The sequence below is a fragment of the Helicoverpa zea genome, unplaced genomic scaffold (assembly GCF_022581195.2).
Source record: "Helicoverpa zea isolate HzStark_Cry1AcR unplaced genomic scaffold, ilHelZeax1.1 pri_000016Farrow_1_scaff_4_deb, whole genome shotgun sequence".
NCBI lineage: Eukaryota > Metazoa > Arthropoda > Insecta > Lepidoptera > Noctuidae > Helicoverpa > Helicoverpa zea.
Window position 1 is genome coordinate 277,924 of NW_025899711.1, and position 23,940 is coordinate 301,863.

General features: G+C 38.9%; 1 protein-coding gene across 1 annotated transcript; it reads right to left on the minus strand.

The window, feature by feature from the left end:
* Window positions 1-398: 398 nt before the first annotated feature.
* Window positions 399-18,279, minus strand: LOC124645537 (G-protein coupled receptor Mth2-like). The gene is made up of 8 exons (XM_047185347.1): window positions 17,911-18,279; window positions 15,150-15,324; window positions 9,116-9,295; window positions 8,477-8,555; window positions 4,787-4,980; window positions 4,353-4,521; window positions 3,030-3,212; window positions 399-2,466 (listed from the first exon to the last, which is right to left on the minus strand). The coding sequence occupies exons 1-8, from the start codon at window positions 18,244-18,246 to the stop codon at window positions 2,301-2,303; spliced, it is 1,482 nt and encodes a 493-aa protein (XP_047041303.1). The 5' UTR covers window positions 18,247-18,279; the 3' UTR covers window positions 399-2,300.
* Between the last annotated feature and the right edge of the window lie 5,661 nt (window positions 18,280-23,940).

Here is a 23,940-nt window from a genome sequence, read left to right on the forward strand (position 1 = left end):
AATGCTAAGTTTAATGTCCTAGGGGCTGCGGGTTGTTCGAAAGAGATACCGCGGCCCTGGTACATAAAAGGCCTATGACGGAACATGACGGTTTTTAGTCAGTAAGAGTCTGACACTCCCTCACCGCTGCTAACCCACAGCGGGAGGGGTCATTTGATGATTTTTGACGTCGGAAAAAAAAAGGTCCTAAGTTTGATAACTGATTCCAATCGTGGTCTTTGTCAGTAGCAATCCTTATTTTGGTTAGGCAGGTAAGTAGATATGCTTTTTCCAACTGGTTTATTCTGGCATACATAGCCCTAAAAGTTAAAGAATTAATCTCAAATCAAAGAAATCTTTTTCATTTTTTTTTCAAATTTTTTAAACTTTGGTCTGAGGAATTAATAATAAAACAGCTATTTGACAAATTAACCTTTTTAATTCATAAAAACTTAAATATACTTAATTATTTTCTTTGGGATATTGTCGTACATTATACATTTATTACGTATGTTAGGTATAGAATACCTTAAGGTAAAACATTATAATAGAAACTTATCAAATGGTTGAATATTTTCCTTACATATTAAAGTAATTTTACTCCGCTTACAATTCTTAATTATTTTTGTGTTAATAAGTAGGTCGAACGTATTTTTGTTAGTTATTTTTGACAATGTACTAGTACACAGCAAATATTTTTACATATCAATCGATTTATTAATTATATTGGAATATCATGTTATTAAGCAAAAATACTAAGGGTACTTATTGCTAAATGTACTTAAGTACTTCACGTATTTTTCTGTACCCTGTATGGCCATGTAGCGTCTCAAAAGTAATTGAAATTACAACTAAATAACAATAACATTTTCTTATACAATTTTGTATCATATGAATGGATGTTACCTTTCAAAAACAGTACTGAAGAAAACGCAATTATGAAAATTATTAAATTATATCTGTGTACATAAAAATGTACCTCAGCTACTTTTCTTTGTAATTTTATAACTCAAACTATCAAAATTATGGTTAGGTGCTGAACGCACCGGGCAACTAGTAAAATAGAATTATAAAGCTATTTCAATTTTAAGTTTTGCAGTGCCATCTAGTTGCTCTTGCACGATTCCGTATTGCAGCTTTTAGCTGAGTACCTGCAAGTTGCACCCTAGATTTTTGTTCAACTTCACATAATTTTGTGAGATGGCACTACTACATCTGAAAAAGTTAAGTCAGATTGTTGACGAATATAAAAATGTACCTACAAATCAATATGCGACACTAATTATATTAATTTAAGGAAATAATTGAAATGGTGGACCAATGGAACTAACGCTAGAATCCCATTTGTTACAAACGTCGACAGATGGCGGTGGGTGTTCATAAAATTCTACAGACTTTGGGAATGGACTAGATTCTCCAAGTCATTCATCTGAAGAAGTTGGTTCATGCTCCAAGTTCACATAAATCGCATTTTGTGTTTCATATTCCCACACACTGCAAAATAAACAGTCGGCTGACAGTTTTAAAGAGACTCGTGAATTCAACCATAGTTTTTTGTCGCCTGATACCGGCCAAATCCTATATCTAATGTCTGATCGAGTTGTGTGCATACTACCATTCATTTCCATACTGATTTATGAGTTCGATCCGAACAAACTGTCGGCCGACTAAAAGTCTGCAGAGTGCTCACCTAAGTGTAACTACATATTAGGAGACATACACATATTAATTACATATTGGGATATCTAAATATTAATAGACTGTTATTGCGTCACGGTACTTAAACTTAAAGTATTAAAGTGAATGATATGTTTCTAGGTATAATTTCAAGTAGATACGTATAATGCTACTACTAGTGGTGTAAGTAGTTATTGAATACCATGCAATAAATAAGTGTATAGATACGGTTTTTCCCCGTAGTTCTACTGTACCAGTCTACGGTAGAACTAATGGGTTTTTTTCCCACTAGTCCTACGATATGAGGTAAAACAAAATAGTAGAACTAGTGGGAAGTTATATTCCCACCAGTTCCACAATGAAAATCTCGGTACAACTAATTGAACTAATGGGATATTTTGTTCTAAGAGTAGTATTTTATGCGCTTGTTCGCTCTAAGACTGAAATACAGTCGATGGCATATGTGACATATCGCGCACTTTAATTGTAACGTGTGCTTATTATTATTACTAATATAATTACTTTTTTGTTACTAATATAATATGTTGAGTATCAACTTCCAGGAAGTTAATAAGTACCACTTTATTTACAATTATTGAGTATGATTTATGACTAAATAAGTAATACCTAGTAGGTCGAGATTTCTAATATTCTGGCTTAATTCTGTTGTGTATTATATAGCCGTTCAATCCATTTGGTTGAGATGACACTTTCGACTGTAGGGTCATTGTCTCGTTGTTGGAATCTGATGTACTGCTCGAGTAACTCTTGGATGAGGGGTACCAGCGCATGGTGTTCCTTCCGAGATAGCTGCGGACGAATTATATTGATAAAAAAAAAAACATTTTTTTGTTAGACAAAATATAGGAAGGCGGTAAAACCGTATTGTTATAAAAGGTCTAACAGCCTCGTTGGTCTAGCTGTCGCAAATGCGGCTGCTGAGCTCGAGGTCTCGAGTTCGATTTCAGGGATGGACCGAAATCGCTTTGTGGGTTTTTAGAAAGTTACACTTACAAACAGCCCGGAGTCTGGAAGTTGGTGAATGATAAACCCGTGGATCGGAGAGCACGTAAATGTCGGTCTTGCGCCTGATCTGTGTCCGGTCGTGTCGGATTACCGTCCCATCGGGCTATGAGAGTGATTTACACTATTCCTTAATGCTTGTGCACTATATATGTCCTGCGCAGTATATATGACTATATATGACTGATCTCCATATAGGAGAACAGCCGCCGTAGCCGATAATCAGCTAGGAGGACATCATGAAACTAAACAAGAAAATGAAATTCCGCCAAGGTACCCATTAGCAGTTTAACATCCCCAGAAACGAGATAACAAAGATGCAGTTACAATATAACTCCTATTAAACTTACCGTTTACACAATTTTTTCAAGATTTTCTTCTTGCAAACGAATATAAGGAATATGGCCAGTCCTATGAGGATATTGTAGGCGTCACTCAGGTACCACATACTGAAGTCAGGGTAGAGGAAGCTCACGATCTCCAGCACCCAGTTCAAACCCATGACTACTGACAGCTTCAGGTACACCATGAACCTGTAAAGCAGGTAATTAGATTTATATAGTTCATGGTTATTATTAACTAGCTTAGACTGCAATCTGCATCTCGTGGCTGAAAAAAGTTTATGGGTTTCCTCGATAGATGGACTTTTTAACAATTTTTCGATGTGGACCAGAAGTGCCCGAGACAAACAATCTCATCTTTGCAACATTAATGTTGAACGTAGCGGTAACGTTAGTAATGGCTAAAATTAACATCACAACTTTGCACGTATGTGTTATATAAAGTCGTGGTGCAATAAGCGCTTCAGGAAAAACATATTCAGAAAATTGCTATATTCTCCGCCTGTAATATTCCACTGCTAAATAGCGTAATCTTATAGGACAGGCATTAAGGAAAACATGGCTGTATCTCAACACAGTTTCAATTTGCCCTGTAGATACATAGGTTCCTGTGGCACATGATCGGGAGGAATACGCAAACACAGAAACATTCATATATACATGTACACACGCACACAAACACATGTATATACCTGCATACACACACGCTACAACCTTCTTTAAGCTGTGACCTATTGGGTCCATTTTGTTTCCATACCTTTATTATAAAAAGTCGTGTTGGCCTAGAAAAGTCAAAGTCAAAGTCAAAGCTATTTATTCTAAAAAATCGTAGTGGCCTAGTGGACAAAGAACCAACCTCTCGAGGCAAATACTAATACAACTTTTCTAAGTTTGTATGTACTTTCTAAGTATATCTTAGACACCAATGACTGTGTTTCGGATAGCACGTTAAACTGTAGGTCCCGGCTGTCATTGAACATCCTTGGCAGTCGTTACGGGTAGTCAAAAGCCAGTAAGTCAGTCGATCAGTAGTCGGTCAGTAGGGCAGTCGATCCTTGTAAAGCTATTGTACTCAGCTATTATTATATAACTATTATAAAATATACCGCCTGTATAAAATACTAGCCGTTTTCCCGCGGTTTCACCCACGTCCCGTGGGAGCTTCTGCCCGCACCGGGATAAAAGATAGCCTATGTTACTCGCAGGTAATATAGCTTTCTAATGGTGAAAGAATATTTAAAATCGGTTCAGTAGTTTTTGAGTTTATCCATTACAACCAAACAAACAAAGTTTTGCTCTTTATAATATTAGTATAGATGGTATTGAGTATACCTGTGTCTATGTGTGCGATGGGCCTGAGGATTGCCAGCAGCGGCCGAGTCCAGGACAGCAGTTCCACGACTCAACCGCCAAATGTTGAACGCAGTCATCAAGTAGAATATCCAGTTGCATAGAATGAGGATCAGCATTGGCATGTATAAGTACAGCAGTTTTACACCTCCTGCAGAGAAATGTATGTAGTGTTAAGGTACGTTTTGAATGCTAGCTGCCGAACAAAGGTCGCAGATGTAAATAAAGTAGCAATTTTGGTCCGGACATTGAAAAATCGGAATAATTATAGCTTAAGTTCCGAAAGGTCGAAATCAAAACTTTGTTATAGCATATGTGTATATAGGACCTATTTACCAGCTTAGAATTTCATATAACTTTAGGCTTCATATGGAGAACCCTCAGAATTGTTGCAAAAATAAACTTTTGCGGTTTACCTTCCAAGAAACAGCCGTAGTCAGGTACATGAGGTGTGACGAACCAGGGCAGATGTTTCATTTTCTTCGTGTAGGTATTCAGCAAGGCTAGGGCGATGGTCATCAGGAGAGGAACACCCCAAGCGTAGAGGCAGTACATCAGGAACTTGAAGTTTTCTCCTCTTCGATGGATGGGTCGGGCTTTTGCGTACCCTCTGTGAATTAAAAGTTAACAAAATGTTGAAGAGTGCAAACCATAAGCAATTTACTACATACTAGCGACCCGCCCCGGCTTCGCACGGGATATCCCCACTATTTATTGAATGTTATTATACATATAAACCTTCCACTTAAAACACTCTAGTTTTTAAGATTGTCACAAAGGGACATATGGGGACATGAGGACATAGGGGCCGAAAAAGCGACTTTGTTTTATACTATGTAGTGATTGTACTTCAGGGTTGCAAATATATTAAGATTCCAGTGTACACATGAGGGGAGTATTGTGCTTGCCACATAACATGCTTACTCATGCGCAATCTACGGCGGTGTGAATTCATGGAATGCATGCCTACATTCTTAAACATAGCTGCAATTAATACTGACCAGTGTTACCGGGAGTTATTTCCTTAATAACATCAAAATACATTGTGCTGTAAGATCAAATCTAGAGGTATAATTATGCTAATTTATTTTTATTTTTACGTCAAAAATCATCAAATATGACCCCTCCGGCTGTGGGTTAGCAGCGGTGAGGGAGTGTCAGGCTCTTACTGACTAGAAACCGTCGTGTTCCGTCTTAGGCCTTTTATGTTTCGAACAATCCCGCAGCCCTAATTCATCGGTCTGAGGTTTTCAAGTTACTTTGTTGTCAATCTGAATACCTAGAAACTTTGTTACATATGTCATATCTATTTCCTTTCCATAATAAATACCTAACGCTTATATCATCGGCGCGTGTAGTGTATGTTAGTCTATGCTGCTGATGCTATGATGCTTTTTTAAATTGATTATTAAGTTATTTGTATCAAGCCAGTGTGTTTCCAGTGTCATATTAATTTCTCTTTCACAGTTTTCTTTATTGTTACATTTAAATATGTACTGTCGTCTGCGAATAGTACCATGGGTTGTTGTATGTGTCGTGGTAAATCATAAATATCGGATGTGTCGTTCGATACTCTTAACTGTATCTCTGCTTTACACATGATGTTGTAAATTATGAACACGAAAAAGGACTCCTGTGGCCAAACCACTGAATAGATTAGGTTATTTTTTTAAAATTCGCCAAGGAATATCATAAACTATATTTGATAGGATTTTATGTGATTAGGTACGACACTCCCGATATAGACAAGAAACGAAAGAGAGACACAAGACACTCAGCCCCGGATCTAGGGGGGGGGGGGCAAGCCGGGGCCTATGCCCTGGGCGGCAAATTAAGGGGGCGGCAAAATCAGGCGCCTGCCAAATTCAAACTTCACGGACCAATGGAATGAATAACCCGGGCGCCTCGGTCTCAGGGGCGCTCACTTTTAACATCCTATAACTATAGTTCGGCCATTCAGAGAATGCGTTCCTGACACGTCGCGATTGAACTGACGACGTAATAACATTCATTGATTATTGATATAATAATGTTGTTTTAATGCTCCTCAATTGTTAAAACGGTAAACAACCAGCAAAAATATTTTTATCGTAACTGCAACGCCATTGCAAAGTTACGTCGTCAGTTCAATCGCGACGTGTCAGGAACGCATTCTCTGAATGGCCGAACTATAAATGAAAAAATTCTCGCTCGCTACGCTCGCGGGTAAATGACAATATGTGTAGTATCTTTCTGATTGTTTATTATTTTTATTGACGCATCGAATCAATCACGGTTTCTTTTTATTTGTACATAATTCCCAGTTTAATTTGCGAGTCTTCAAACAAATACTTTTGTCACTCAAATTAGATACTTTTGTGTCGTAGGCTTAAAAAATTTCGCGCTCGCTTCGCTCGCGCAATATTATACATGCAAATCCTTGCTAACTTCATAAGTCAAATCCACACTGTCTTATCTTTTATAAGTCAAATGTAACAAAAAAAAAATATTTATGGAGTCTTCAAAAACAAAAAAGTTTATGCCTCCGACTGCTTGTTACTTTCCAGCGCTTTTTAAAACTTATTAACTTTTTGTGTCCCAAAATTAAAAAATTCTCTTATCCATTCTTGTAACACCACACATCCATCTCAGCATTCTCATTTCTGTTACATGCACTCTCTTCTCGTCCCTCTTTTTCAATGCCCAACACTCCGATCCATACAGGACGACAGGTCTAATGACGGATTTGTAAATTTTGCCCTTCAGTTTGAGGGGCATCCGCGGGTCACAAATAGCGCTAGTTACCTGTCGCCACTTCATCCATCCAGTATTGATCCGATGCGTAACGTCCCTGTTCACCTCACCGTCACTTTGGACGAGTGAACCAAGGTACCGGAAGTCGGAGCAAACTGGTAGGGGCATGCCGGCTAGGGTTATGGTCATGGGTCCCGAAATACCGCCAAAATCACAATGAAGGTATTCGGTTTTACTCCTGCTCACCTTTAAACCCACTGTCTCCAGTCTCAGCCGCCATGCCTCCAATCTACTCTGGACCTCTGGCCCACTCTCCCCCACCAGAACAATGTCATCGGCGAAAAGCATACACCAGGGTGCCTCCTCCCGTATATCTGCCGTAAGCGCGTCCATTACAAGCAGGAAGAGATACGGGCTGAGGGCCGACCCCTGATGTAAGCCAACACCTACACTGAAGCTGGCGGTAGTGCCCGCTACGGACCGGACTTCTGTACGGCATCTGCCGTACATCGCTCGGATCAACTGCACATACTTCCCTGGTATACCTTTCTCCTCAAGGGCCCACCACAAAACCTCACGAGGCACCCGGTCATATGCCTTCTCGAGGTCAACGAACACCATATGCAAGTTTTTGTGTGCACCCCTGTACTTTTCGCACAATTGGCGAATACAGAATATAGCGTCCGTTGTACTCCGACCAGGCATAAAACCGAATTGATTTCGTGCGATATCACTCTCTTCTCTCAGCCTCCTTTCAATAACTTTCTCCCACACTTTCATACTATGTGACATTAGCTTTATTCCTCTATAGTTGTTGCAATTCAACACATCACCCTTGTTCTTAAAAATGGGCACCAGGAAACTATTGCACCACTCGTCTGGTATAGTTTCCTCTTGCAACAACTTATTGAAGAATAAAGCCAGCCATTTCCATCCATCCATCTTTAATAATTTCCACACTTCCACTGGTATTCCATCTGGCCCTATCGCTTTTCCATTTTTCATTCCATTCACTGCTAATCTGACCTCATCCTCACATACATTTCTTACAAGGCCCTCGTTCACCGCTTTATGATGGAGCACACCGCTCCACTCATTTTCTTCATTCATCAGTCTTTAAAAGCCTGCCTACATATTGATAGCTGAAATTATATGGATGATAAAGGTGAAAATAACATAAGTAGGTAGGTGGGGCGGCATTTTTCAGTTTTGCCCCGCCTAAAAAAAATTAAAGATCCGGGGCTGAAGACACTTCCCTGTGGTGCTCCGCATAGTACTTCTCGACTAGCTGAAATATATTTAAGCTCAAATCAGGATGAATGTAGGTCACCGTTCAAGTTTAACAAAGCTTTAGTATGGCAAGCAGAACATACCTGAAGGTCCACCAAATATCGTAGGACATGACGCTCATCCAACAGAATGCAGCAAGGAAGAAGTAATAGATGCCCATCGCTGAAACAAAACATCTTTACTAAGTATCTCTACCAGACTCGTGACTACAAAGTACCGGATTTTTAGAAGGCGAACATGAACACGCTGAAGCCCTTTTGAGATAACTTTAATGAAGTGATGACACAAAACCGACGATCCCCGTTTACACTAAAGAAATGTACCCAAATACATTTTTCGGTTCCGTATACTAATATTATTAAGAGGTTTTCTGTCGTTGTAGCAACTAATCTGTAGTAGATCGACAGGCTCGATTTGAAAAATTATTTCACCGTTCGAAAGCTGCACTGTCCCCTGGACCTACGGGAACTAGTATCTACGGGATACAGGTGAAACTGCGGGAAACAGTTAGGCCGGCAATACACGGACCGCTTGAAGCAGTCAGAGCCGACAGCTTGAAGCTGTCGACTACACACAGTGAACTGCAGAGTTCTATGTACGCACATACACGAACCGCTCGAGCAGTTGCAAATGATTCGGGCGGTCGACAGCTTGAAGCTGTTGCCTCTGACTGCTTCAAGCGGTCCGTGTATTGTCGACCTTAGTAACATAAAAAGACTTACTCAAACCAATGCAGGTTGTTGGATGATGTATCTTTATTTGTATGATGGCCAGCAGTAGGAAGGCCATGAACAGACTAGCGACATATGCCATGAGGATCATGCCACATAGATTCCGAAGCTCGGGAAGCATCGCGTACACTATGAGCACCAGTATCATGAAGAAACATGATATGAATGTAGCTGTTGACAAAGAGAAAACGATTATCCATACTGATATAACAAAGATTAAATATTTTTTGTAAGTTTGTTGTTTGTTGTTCTTGCCAAGTTGGCAATTTTTTAAATTCTGTTCATTAATTTCCGAGCCTTTATTCCGAGTATTTATGTAATGGGCTATGTTTTATCCCGATTTGGGCAGAAGTTTCCTGGTGAGACGGGGAATATCACGGAAACGTATGTCTCGGTATATCGGAAAGTGAACGCCATTTTATTGTTTTGTTTTTGTTTGTGACTTGTTATCAGTGTAAATAAACAATGTCTCGAATAAAAGCCGCGGAGTATGTATGTGGTGGCCTTATCGTAGACTTGACCACTTCATGAAATGACTCGACCATTTCATGAAATGGTCCCGTTTCATGAAATGTTTCACTGTCTATTGGCCACATCATGATGTGGCTTGGGCAAATCAATGATGAGAAATCGTTTCTTGATATGTGCAACTGAAAGCTCGGCTTCTTCATGAAATGATCAAAATTAATTGATCACATCGTAAAATAGTTATGTAAATTGCCCCTAGGGGCGCTGCCAGCGCTTTATTTACGTTTGAAGATGGCGGCCGTTGACTGCAATGAAAATTCTCGCAGCGAAAAATTGAATAATTCTTTTGAGGAAGAAATTGACAAAAGAGTGTACGACGAAAATAATAATAATATAAAATAATTCTACGTTGGTGAATTATAACAACTTTTTTAAAATTATAAGGTTATAAAACAAATCAAGAACAGTAGGGTGACCACGCCAAAGAAGTCCATGGACTATTACTGGCTGTCAAAATATGACGTTATGGAAACTGCAAATGAAGAATATCTTCTATTTAAGAAAAAATGCGTCGACGATCCTACTATCCGTATAATTCCGATGAAGAAATATTTTGAAATATTAAAGAAAGTTCATAAAACTGTTGGACATGGTGGACGACTAAAAATGATTCAATACATTAAAAATAAGTTTATATCCCAAAGAAACCCATTGCGCTATTTATTGACTATTAATGTGTTATTATAATAATATATATGACAGGAACATACTTTGTTGTTTAATTTGCTTACTCCAAACCCCATGGAATTATTTACCAGCGATGTAACCCTTATAACCTCTTGCGAGTAGTAGCGAGTGTAACATCCACCAGATACAAGAACCCACCGTTCTCAGAACGCATCCCAAACGAGCCAGCTGAGCGCAGACCTAGGTAAGGTGGGGAAACTCATCTACCCCGATAGTCTGCAGCATAGTATGCAACAATAATTTCCTCTTAGCCAATTATCGGCTACGGCGGCTGTTCTCATGTAAGGATATTAGCCAACTGCGCAGGACATATTATAGTGCACAAGAGTTTGCGAGTTGACACACAGACACAGGTGCACTCACTATTCCTTCACTTCCATAGCCCGATGGGACAACAATCCAACACGACCGCAGAGAGATCAGGCGCAGGACCGACATTTACGTGCTCTCCGATGCACAAATACCAACTTCCATGCTGCGGGCTGTTTCGTGAAAGTCTCTAAAACCCACAAAGCGGCTCGACCCGGGAATCAAACCCGAGACCTCGTGCTCGACAGCTGCGCTTGCGACAGCTACACCAACGAGGCAGTGAACCTACAGGTTACGTCATTTTAGATTACGTGTTCTATTTTAAGATTCCTAAAATGTTACTAAAGTTCCTATTTTATTCAAATTATTATGTATGTCGGACTTAAAGGACAATGAACAAGTTCTTACTCTTAATATTTGCAATTGAAGTTATGAAAAATAAACCGGCCAAGTGCGAGTCGGACTCGCGCACCGAGGGTTCCGTACAAATCCTGTATAGATAAAAAGTGAGTCTCGCGCCAACCGTTCAGTTTAGAACAATCATAGTTATGGTAATTTCGTGAGAGTCAAAATAGCTAATATTTTTTATTTTATAATATAACTAAAATAGTAGGCCAGTACTTTGTAAAAGTTATTTTATTAAAGTTATTTATATACAACATTTTATAGTCATCATTCAGAAATCTGATTGAAAATAACTAATTATGTCTTAAAGGTCATGGGGCATATCTGACCCGCTTTGTAAAAAGTGGCGGACATGAATCAAAGTAGTTTTAAATCGTGGAGAATGGTATGACGTTTCTTTGAATATAAATATTTTATTAAAATTCCATGGAGACGAATGTCCAGGATCGTTTGAAAAATATAAAAGACAAGCAGTTTCAGAGGATTGTACAGGTTGCAATGCTAGTTTTTATTGTTAAAGACTTTTCATAAAGGAAGAACATGCCAATTCGGATGACCAGGTTCTGATGAGGATCTGGAAACCCAGACCAACCAGAGTCAAAACCAGACAGTGAGTGTATTTTTGAGGGTACTTGTAAACAGTGAAGGTTTGGAGCTGATTTGATTATGGAGACTACAGAGAGTCGAGGGAACTTCTGAACGGTATGTTGCACTACCACGTGTTTGGGCTTATTTTATTCGTATTGGCGAAGACTTTCCACATAGATAGGTTTAACTGCCATTGTGGCATCGATAGCAAAGATCAGATATAGTTATGGGAACTCCTTTACAATTTATAACGTAACCTTGTGTTGGAGCTTATTTTATTTTAGGTGATGAGAATTCACTACTAATGGGATCTTTTATTTTTTTAAACATACATAGAGTTCTCTCGACTTTCTCACGTCTCCATCATCAGGTAAGCTCTAAACTTTCACTGTTTGATAGTATCACCAGACATACATCTGAGAATCAAGTTTTAATCCTATGCATGCCTACAATTTCTGATAGTTGCCCTCGATTTCTCAGGATTTCCATCATCAGATCCTGACCTGATGACAATGGAAATAAACGGCGAGTATACTCTTTCACTACAAAGAAATGATTTCTCAAATCCGTCAAACTTGGTCGTTTAAATTCCCCATTGAAATGAGGAAAATATTTGATGTTTACACCTGATTTTCTCTAGAATCCCATGGTTCACATAGATGCGACTAATGCCATAGTAAATCAGAGCCTTTATCATTATACTGTGCTATATTTCGTTCGTATCCGCCGTGGGTATGGTTTCCATACTAAGGTGCCCAATGACCTTTGAATGATTTAAAATTTTTCACAGTTTAGAGGCAATTATTTAAGAAGTGTTTGATATGAATTTCAACTTTAATATCTCTACGCGTTCATGTAAAAAAGGGTAGGTAGTAAGTTTATAATTATTAAAAAAAATATATTTTATGTCATGTAAGCAAAAATAATATTTTTATATTTTATGTAACTTCAAATTTATCATATTCGCAATTTTTCCTTTATCTGTACTACATAACGTTGCTTCGTGCCGAATTTCAAGATTCTGAGTTCACGGGAAGTACCTTGTAGGTTTTGATTCCCTAGCGTGTGACGGAAATTCGTCCAAGGTTTCGGTAAAACTGCTGTATCTTTTGATCGCTTTAACTTAGAAGTTTGATTTTTTCATTGCTTAAAGCGACAATAGACCTAGGTATTTGGTATAAATTTCAATTTGGTACCTTTATTCGTTCGTGAGAAATAAGGTAGTAAGTTTCATTTTATTAAAATATTTTTATTATATTATATAACTAAAAAAAATTGATTTTCGCAATTTTTCCTATATTTGCATGATATGACAATGCTTCATGCCAAATTTCAAGATTCTGAGTTTACGGGAAGTACCCTGTAGGTTTTGATTCCTTTGCGAGTGTCGAAAATTTGTTGAAAATATCGACATAATCGGTTGTATCTTTTGATTGGCTTGGCTTAGAAGTTTGATATTTTCACAGCTTAAAGGGGCAATAGACTCGAGTATTTCATGTGAATTTCAGCTTGATACGTCCACGCGTTCTTAAGATAAAGGGTCTTGACAGACAGACAGACAGACAGACAGACAGACAGACAGACAGACAGACAGACAGACGGACAACAAAGTGATCCTATAAGGGTTCCGTTTTTTCGTTTCGAGGTACGGAACCCTAAAAACTAAGTTTTTTTGCCTCCTGACAATTTTGAGCTGTGAAAAATTTCACAACTACCAGATTTTATGAAATTAAACTCCAATGGGTCGACCCAAAATATTGTGGATTTATATTAAATATTTTATGGATACCCTATTATACCATACGGCCAGACGTGGATGACTAAATCGAGAAATGTTGACGATTTAACGATCTGGTCAAATTAACATGAACACTTCATGAAACGCAACCATTTCATGAAATGCTCAAGCTTTTCATGAAGTGGCCAAATCTACGATATGGCTACGACATGTACACCGACATAGTGCTTTTTTACGGCGCATGCCATCAAAACGTTGCTTTAGCTTTGCTTTATCAAATTCTTGATAAACAAATAAAATCTAAACTAACTAATAAATCGCAATTGCAGAGTGATATCGCAATTGCGTTTTTATGGGACTTTAGAAAAACTTGAGCTATTGCAAAGAGGGCGTGGCCATCAGAATCATGTTATAGTTTTTTGGTGGTTTTTTGGTAGCATCATGTAATCATAACAATAACGAATCCTTGATCAGACGTCAAATTGGCATTAATTGGTCAAATCGGCGATTTTACGGCTGGTTATGGTTTGGTTATCAGTGTAGTGTTAGTACATGTGCCACCCATTCTTATTGTTTCTGAGTAGGTCAGTTCATAGGCAACAGACTAGCCGAAAACTCTAAGCTTTTGTAAATGGTGTTTTTATTGGTAACAAGCATAAGAAATTGGTTTTATTAAGTATCAAGTAAAATGCGACATATTGTAGTTTTCCTTTAGCCGAGACTACGTGGAAACTTTGCAGTGACGATGAATCATATTCGTCATTTCACACAATGATAATTTTTAAACCTTTTGAGCTCCGTCACAGTTGAGTTATAAACCAAAACGTCTGACAATATTAAACTGACACATTTATATGTTTCTCTTGAAAACATGATTCTATGAAAATTCTTTACAAAACAAAACAAATATAAACATGATATTATTGTTAATTAATATGATTCATTTAATCTGTTCGTGGTCGCTGAGGGTTCAAAGATGCGTAACGCTTAGTTTGTTATTTACTTTAAACGTATTATTAAATTTATCCAACAAAACTGCGCTCTTGTTAATAAAACTGAGAAACATTAATTCCTAATAACATTAGGTATATTTATGAGGAAATATAGGAAAGGTACAATTAGCGATGTTTCCGTGAATATATTTAATTACCTGTCTGTAGGACAGAGTAATAGGTACTCGGATTTAATCAAGGAACCATATTGTGGAATACACTTTAATTTATTGAATCCGTTCACGAGGGAGACACAGAAAACAAAATCAAATTAATTATAGGAATACCACAGCAATTTACAATTAATAATACAGAGTAGGTGCCTTAATAGTTTAGAAAATACCCCTTTACGAGATGAAATACGCAATTTTCCTGGTTATGTACCTAGAGACGCTAGCAGGACAACCTACCCGAATCTGTTAAATACCAATAGAACATTAGCCTTTCACTACTGTGGTAAGAACAACATTTATCAAAAAACATCGTGGAAGGGAAGATCAAGGGAAAGAGAGGAAGGGGTCGTCCAAGGTATAGCGACATCAAGCAAATAAAAGAAAAGGTGAAGGTTGTGACGTATAAGTAAGTTCAGGAGTTGGCGCTAGATAGGTGTAATTGGAAGGAGCTGCACCGACAAGAGCTGGGCTCTTAAATTAATGATGATGATGTGGTAAGGTTGAAAGTTGACAGATTGTGGTAGGATGTCTGTACAACACTTATGCAGCATATTTATTGAAAAGTTCGTGCCTGCATTAATTGCCTTAAGATAAACGTATCTTACCGTACGTTAAATAGGGGTTACTAGCAGCGGGTTCATTATCCGGCAGTACCACCCAAAACCGCTTGTTTATCAAACTTTTGTTTTTCAATATGCGATAGTCTATGCAGTAGTTTTCTTTCGCTATTGCGTTCCAACGATTGTAGGCGTTTGGGAGCTCCAGTTGAAGTACCCCATTCTGTAAACAAAGAAATCCTTGTAAGTCGTCATCTTCATCTGCCTAGCCTATTCCCAACTATGTTTTGGTCGGCTTCCAATTTAACAGTTCTTAGTTGAGAACCAGAGTTTTACATGGAGCGTCTGCCTATCCCATCTTTTAATCCAGTTACCCGAGCAACCCGATACCCCTTCGTAAGACTGGTTGTATAAGTTTGCCTCCGACTACCCATGACTGTCGAAGATGTCCAAAATACCTGACATGGATTTGGACACGCCTATTTAACGTGCCTTAAAAAAAACTACATCTACACAGGATTACAAAGAAGAAATATGTTTTTATTTCTTTGTACCCTAAAGGCTCCGAAACTACTGAATCGATATGAAAATGTCTTTCACTGCTGGACCTGAAACCGCGGGAAAACAGCTAGGATAGCATACTATGATGATACTCATCTCGATACTCGAGCAGGGCTCCATTTATTGTTATACGATGTACTTCATGTTAGAGTTAGTTTTTATATAAACAGTATCATATTATTTTATCCTCATATTTATCCTGTTTAATTAAATTCTGCTGTGCCCATTATTTCTAGAGAATTGTACACTTATTTATTGTAAAATTACATTGTTAAAGGGAATAAAGGAAACAAACAAGAATGGGGACTACTATGGGGACTAATAACTCATGCTTGTTGGAAATACGTGACACAAATAAATAGATTATAAGAGGAAACTTTAAGGTTTGCCCATATATTCTTCATTAAATCCCTTTAAGTTTACTCGTTCATTTTGAACATTTCAGTGTGAATTGGTGCATCACGCAGTAGATAGTTGTCTTAGTATAGATAAGGGTAAGGTAAGTAAATAATAGAATTTCATTTTCATAGTACATTAAGAGTCGGTCCAGCCGATTGGATATTATCACAGCGGTTGGAAATCATTACAGTGGCTGGATAGCATCTGTCGAGATTAAATTTCTCTATATGTAAAAAAAAGTTAATAGGAAAAATTTCCAAAAAAAGAGGATTACTATCATCATCTCCCGAGCCCTTTTCCCAACTATGATGAGGTCGGCTTCCAGTCTAACCGGTTACAGCTGAGTACCAGTGTTTTACAAGGAGCGACTGCCTATTTGACCTCCTCAATCCAGTTACCCGACCAACCCAATACAAGGGGTTAGACTGGTGACAGACTTACTTCTGGCTTCTGACTATCATCAACGACTGCCTACTATGTTCAATGACAGCCGGGACCTACAGTTTAACGTGCCATTCGAAACACAGTCGTTGGTGTCCAAGGTTCACTTAGAAAGTCCATACAAACTTAGAAAAGTTGCATTGGTACTTGCCTAACCTGGAATCGAACCCACGCACTCGTACTTGAGAGGTCGGTTCTTTACCCATGTCTTTTTAAAGGATTACTGTCAGTGTGGTAATTTTATATGAACCATTGTTTCATTTTCCTGCAGTGTTTAGGGTAAATATAACAATATGTGGTCAATGCTAATGATTCACTAATTTAATTTAAAAATAATTAAAAACCAAATTAGGAAAAGTTATATCATATTATAATCTTTGAATCATCAAAAGGTGTCACTTAATTCTAAGGAAATCTTCGGCAAGCAGACCTGTAGAAAGGTTAGGTAGGATTGAAAAATAGTAGGTAGTATGATTCTGAAAACCCACATCTAGTATGGAGATGAGCGGAGAAGCTATAATGCAGGTAGGTCAGATGCCATCTTTTAGGTCAAATTCGTACGTTGGGTATGACCAAAACGATCCGTTACGACTGAACTAACGAGGCGTTCAGGTTCTTCGAGACATATATCAACGATTGTTTACCTAAGTTTATCCGATTCAAATAAAGCTAGCCAATGCTTTTTTGTTATTAATAATATTTTTTTTATTTAAATCATGAAAATTGACTAGATATATTTATTTAGGGTAAAAACCCTAAATACTGCTAGAAAATAAATAAGTGCCTGGCACGATTTAGAGCACCCGCACACTGCATATTAAAGTCTGCTAATAGTTTGTTTAGATAAATCAGTATGAAGATGAATGGTCTTACAAAGATCGGCCGGTATCAAAAGGGAGCGGTTATTTCCGTTAATATTTACGTCATCAAAAAAATTTTTAAATATCATTTATTTTATATTTTGCACTTTTTCGGCGTCATTGATATACATGTAAGTACCGAATGGCCGCTTTCTATTGCTAACGATCACTGAGATTAAGGCGCGGACGGACAGACGGACGGACAGACAGACAAACATGGCTAAGCAATAAGGGTTCCCAGTTGACTACAAAACCCTAATATATAGCTTTTTTACGCTCAATCCTTCTCTGTGTGAGAGGAGACCTGTGCCCAGCAGTGTGAAGGTAAAAAGGCTGTTGATAATATTGTAATACAATTATCTAGTTTTAAGTTTAATTTGTTTTTAATTTGCTGCCCCCTAACAGGGTAATGTATACCTAGGCTAAGGATGCATCTGTATACATTTTTGCAATAAATAAATAAATAATATAGTTCATACATGCAAGAATATTTCCAAGTTAAAACTGATCTTTAAGCTTACAGTTAAAAAGTAAATAAATAAACCTACCTCTATAAGATATATATTAAAATCCAGGTAGTGAGTGTCCAGTGCATGATTTTTAAAGTCTTGGTCCTTCAGTTTATTCGGTGTTAATTCAAAGACATCTTCGAAAGATTTCCCGGTTTTCCGAAAAGCCTCATCATATATCGTCACATTTGTGATATAAAGCTCGGAGGTGTAGTTCACACAGGCTTTTTTGCGACCCATATATTGGTTGAAAGGGCAACATTTATTTATAGGAATCTTGTCACCATTGCCGGGTAAACTAAGAGTATCATTATGAATTTGATTAGCTTTTACAGTTGCTACTGCTAACAATATGCTCGGGACCAGCCAACACATTTTGTCACGTATGCCGCCTCCGGAGTTTAATATAACAATGAGTGTAACACTTTACAATTATATATCCTTAATTTAACGGTATGACGCATAACCGCCACTATATATATTTCAAGGACTCTAATCTATACACAATATACCTGTAATTCTGAAAAACACTTGGAGATTTTTCAGAACTCCAATTTAAATGCATTATAACTGCTATATTCCTAAATCCTTTTCAAGCATGCTTTTCATAAATAACTAAAAGCGAAACATATCATTGGTTATTATTTGCATAATTTGTTGCTTTTGTTAGTTGTTAATACTGTATGTTTTCCGATTATAATAATATAAAATAAAAATAAATTACGACGACACACTGCAAATATAAAAAGTGGAAAAATATAATATTAGGGGAGAAATTAATCTAGACGTATGTAAAGTGGGGAAAAGTACCATTAAAGGAGTGTTTTAAGTGTCAAGGTATATTTTACGGCTGTCACAGTAAAATCATAGATACGACAAGTCTAGATATTATGATTAAATCGAGTGTTTTGTTTTGTTTTACTATCTTTATAACACCTTAAAAGCACAGACAGTTGTGAGCCTATGTTTCGGCTTCTGAATATACCTACTCACTTTCCCATGTCTATATAATAATGTATATGTTAACGGAAATGTATGTAATCCGTCATTGTATGCAATTCCTAGGACATCTATGTAATTCCTAAAACCGCCCGGAAATGTGTAAAATAAATTACATCAGACACATTTCCTAGGAAATCTATACATTTCCTAAGTAGTAATCGGAAATGTATATTTAAGATATCAAGGGGGATAGCGGAGCGAGGGTATTGCATTATCCGATCAGGCACAATGTTACCTGATTGAAGCGAAGCATGCAAGAAGGCATGCAGAATGGAAGCAAACATGCAACATGCAGCAAGCATGGCTTCTGTCACGGCTCCGACACTGCGGTTCTTCGGCGGTCCCATGCGAGCTTATCGTCGCAGATGGTTTTCTCGCCCCTCCGCGCCTACGCGGTTTTGAATTGCACTCTAGGGGTAGGGCAAACAAGACTACTTAAAGTCGGTTTTGCAGCGATTCGTTTTTGTCATTAACTTCAATTTTTAATACAACGTTTTTTCATTGAATGCTATAAATGGCAATATGCTTAATAAAATGAATCCAAATGAAATTCTACCAACTTCATAGTACGCCAATTCTGCTAGATAGAAGGAACCCGACAGAAACCATTGTTCTAATACATTTCCTTATCATCATCATCAGCCTATCGCAGTCCACTGCTGGACATAGGCCTCTCCAAGTGCACGCCACTGAGATCGATTTTCAGCTTCTCGCATCCAGCTTCTGCCAGCCGTCTTGCGCAAGTCATCACTCCACCGTGCCTGAGGACGTCCTACACTACGTTTGCCGAGGCGTGGTCTCCACTCTAGAACTCGTTTACCCCAACGGTTATCGGTTCTTCGGCTAATATGGCCAGCCCACTGCCACTTCAGCTTGCTGATTCGGTGGGCTATGTCGATGACCTTGGTTCTCTGACGGATTACCTCATTTCTGATGCGATCCCTCAGAGAAATGCCGAGCATAGCCCTTTTCATAGCCCGCTGAGCGACTTTAAACTTGTGAACCAGCCGTACCGACAGTGTCCACGTTTCGGCTCCGTAAGTCATGACAGGTAGGACGCACTGATTGAAGACTTTTGTCTTTAGGCACTGTGGGATCGACGATGTTAGGACTCGACGTAGCTTCCCAAATGCAGCCCAACCCAACTGAATTCTCCTATTCACCTCGTCCTCAAAGTTGTTTCTACATATTTCCGAACAACTTCGAGAACGGCGCCGTGTATCGCAATCGGTCCCGGTAGAACATGTTCATTGAACATGACCTTGGTTTTGTCCAAGTTCATCCGTAGGCCGATGCGTAGAGAAGATTCAGCCAGGTCGTTCAGCATCTGTTGTAGGTCCTGCAGCGTTTCCGCCATGATGACGATATCGTCAGCAAATCGCAAGTGAATCTCTCACTTGCGATTTGCTGTGTTCGCCATTGATGTTGATGCCGCGTCCTTTCCAGTTCAGCGTCTTGAACATATCCTCCATTGCATTAGTGAACAGTTTCGGGGAAATAACATCCCCTTGTCTCACTCCTCGATGCAACGGTATGGGCCTTGTTTGCTGATTCTGTACTTGGACGGACATTGTAGCGGCTTCGTAGAGACATCTCATCACTTGGATGTATCGCCAATCTACTTGACAACGCTGCAGGGACTCCAGAACAGACAGACAGATTTCAACCGAGTCAAAGGCCTTCTCATAGTCCACAAATGCTAGACACAGGGGCTGATTATACTCTTCGGTCTTCTGTATAATCTGCCGCACTGTGTGGATGTGGTCTATGGTGCCGTATCTGCTCCGAAACCCAGCCTGCTCCGGTGGTTGGAATTCGTCGAGTCTTCGCGCAAGTCGGTTCGTGATCACTCTTGAGAACAGCTTATAGACGTGGCTTAGGAGGGAAATGGGTCGATAGTTCTTCAGCTGGGTTTTGTCTCCCTTTTTGAAGAACAGGACGACAACACTCCTACTCCACGCCTCTGGAGTTCTCCCTTCAAACAGGACGGCATTAAAAAGCTTCTGGAGCTCCCCCAGTAAGGGGTTTCCTCCTGCTTTTAATAGCTCTGTTGTAATGCCATCCTCGCCAGGGGCTTTTCCATTTTTGAGCTGTCTCAGAGCGATCTCGATTTCGCCACTGCTGACTTCTGGCAGGTCTTCGGTGAAATGGCGTGTTAATGTGGCTCTAGAATCCTCATTTCCGGGATCAGGTTGAGATGCATGCGATGCGTATAACCGGCCATAGAAATTTTCCACTTCCGAAAGGACTGCCGGCACCGAAGAAACGACTTCTCCACTTGTTTGGTCAGCTTCGTCAAGTGGCTTCTTCCAAGAGATTGTACGAACACCTTTGATCCCCGATTCAGCTCAATTGCTCTTTCAATGGCAAGAGTATTGGAGCACCGGAGGTCGCGTCGTACGTGCTTGTTGATCTCTGGTTTAGAGCCCGTTTAGCTGACGAAGTGACAGGCGGGTTTTCACGTCGTTTCTTCATAAGCCCTAATGTCTCTTCCGAAAGCTTTGATTTCTTGCCCTTACGCTGCCTGTTACAGAATCTCGAACCTTCCTCCCCGAGGATCCGAACCACATATTCGTGGTTCTGGTTAACGTCTGTTGTGGTTTCCACGGCGGCAAATCGGTTCTCCAAATTTGACTGGAACGTTTCAGATCCTGAAATGGTTTGGAGCAGTGTTGGTCGGAGCTTGGCCTTCATCAGACGGAAACGTTCGGCCTTGAAGTTGATATTCAGAGAGCCTCAGACAAGTCGGTGATCGCTACCGGTATTAAACCTATTGATCACCGAGACGTTTCTATGTGCTTCTTGTTCGTCATGATGAAGTCAATCTCATTTTTAGTCATAGTGTCGGGGCTATGATTGGATGCTTTTTGAAACTAAAGGATTGCGTTTTAAAAGTTTTAATCGATCTAAAATTAAACTCCGATTTCGAATTAGACGAATTCGATTTGACAATATTATAAAATATTTACAACAGCCTTTCTGTAGTCATGTAGTCAAAGTAACTGTATTACAAATTTGTAAACGGGATGCCAATTTACTAAAAGCGGATATTGCGCTAAAATGTATGTTGACGAAGTTAGATGGTCAAGCTAATGACGTAAGCCAAAATTTTGCAAAAGCACTTCGAAGACGCATAAAGGAGCGACGACTTTTAATATCTAGAGTATTGCAATATTTGCATGGCCGACAATACCGTGATCACGTGATCACGGTATTAAAATTTTAAATACCGGTATTGATACCGGTATTGAAAAAATCCGGTATTTGAAAGCCCTAATCCGAACCACTTATTCATGGTTCTGGTTAACGTCTGTTGTGGTTTCCACGGCGGCAAATCGGTTCTCCAGATTTGACTGGAACGTTTCAGATCCTGTCATGGTTTGGAGCAGTTTCCTTATAATACGATATTGGAATTTTATACAATGTCTCGACAAATTTATACATTTCCCAGGATATGTATGTACAAAATAATTATTGAAAGAATATTTTATACATTTTCTACATAGCTTCGGAATTGTATACATTTCCTAGGAGCTGTATACAATTCCTAGACTTCATACATTTCCGGTAACATAATATACATATATTCGAGGTGGCAATGTTTATGACAACCAATCTGCACTTGTTTCCGTCATGCCAAATTAAGAGTGCGAAACCGACTATTGCAATCTAAATATAAGAAACTGTTACATTCCTTTAATTATAAAACCGCATTTTTAAGGAAAAGTATTCTGACAATTGGACCTATAGTTTATAATAAAGAACCTCTTTAGCTTCAAGGGTAATCCGACAAACATTTTTAAATCTAAGATGACTCAACTTCTATTGGCCAAATGTTATTTATTACTCAGTAAGTGACTTTTTAAGTGATACGACATTGTATGAATAATTGTGATTGTTAAGACTAATTTATTAATATTTGACATTCAAGATTAAGATAGCCTATAGTCTTGGAGAGGCCTATGTCCAGCAGTGGACTGCGATAGGCTGATGATGATGATGATGATGAAGATTAAGATATATAATTCAATAATAGGTAATTGTAATATGTTTAGAATTAAGTCCAAATTGTATTTTTTCTTTTATTTAATTATTTTTTTAACTTACAATTTGCACGCCGTAAGGTAGATTGTAGTGGATGTGACGAATTTATATGTAACATCTTATTGCGTGTACTTACGTTATTAGCAAATAAAGATCTTGAATCTTGATTCCAACTCTAATGCTACGTTCACACGCGCGCGTTCAACTCAACATTCAACGGGCACAGTCACGTTCACGAGAGTGTAAACGGTACGCCCGAGCCCGTGAACGCGCCCGTGCCCGTGAATGCCGCGAATCGGGCGAGTGTCGGTTTTTTGGCAAAGTTCGGGCGCCCGGCGACTGTTTACACGCGCGTGGGCAGTCAGTCTCTCCTGTGCTTTCGCGACGAGTGGATCTTCATTCAGCGTTCTAAGAAAGTCGCTACAATCGGAGATTACAACATGGCGGAATGGTTAACGTCGTTCATCATTTTGTTTCTTTTTCCAATAAAAATAAGTTAAGCCAAAGGCTATGACAGCAACAACACCGAGATCCTCGCTGCTCGCCATTCCTGCACTGACTGACACGACGGCGCGCGTGTGAACAGCTTGAATGTCCGCCGGCCCGCGACGGGCGGGCTGCCTGGCGGGCTGCGCGTGTGAACGTAGTGTGAACGTAACCGCCCGGTCCTCGTCGAGGCATTGTACATGTACTCTCTTATGTACTCTCTTATGTACTCTCTTATGTACTCTCTTATGTACTTTCTTATGTACTCTCTTATGTACTCTCTTATGTACTCTCTTATGTACTCTCTTATGTATTCTCTTATGTACTCTCTTATGTACTCTCTTATGTACTCTCTTATGTACTCTCTTATTTACTCTCTTATGTACTCTCTTATGTACTCTCTTATGTACTCTCTTATTTACTCTCTTATGTACTCTCTTCTTTACTCTCTTATGTACTCTCTAGGGTATATATCACACTTTAGGGTTGGTATGAAAAAATATCGGTCCCCACTTTATGCGGGCTTTTGTGTGAGCG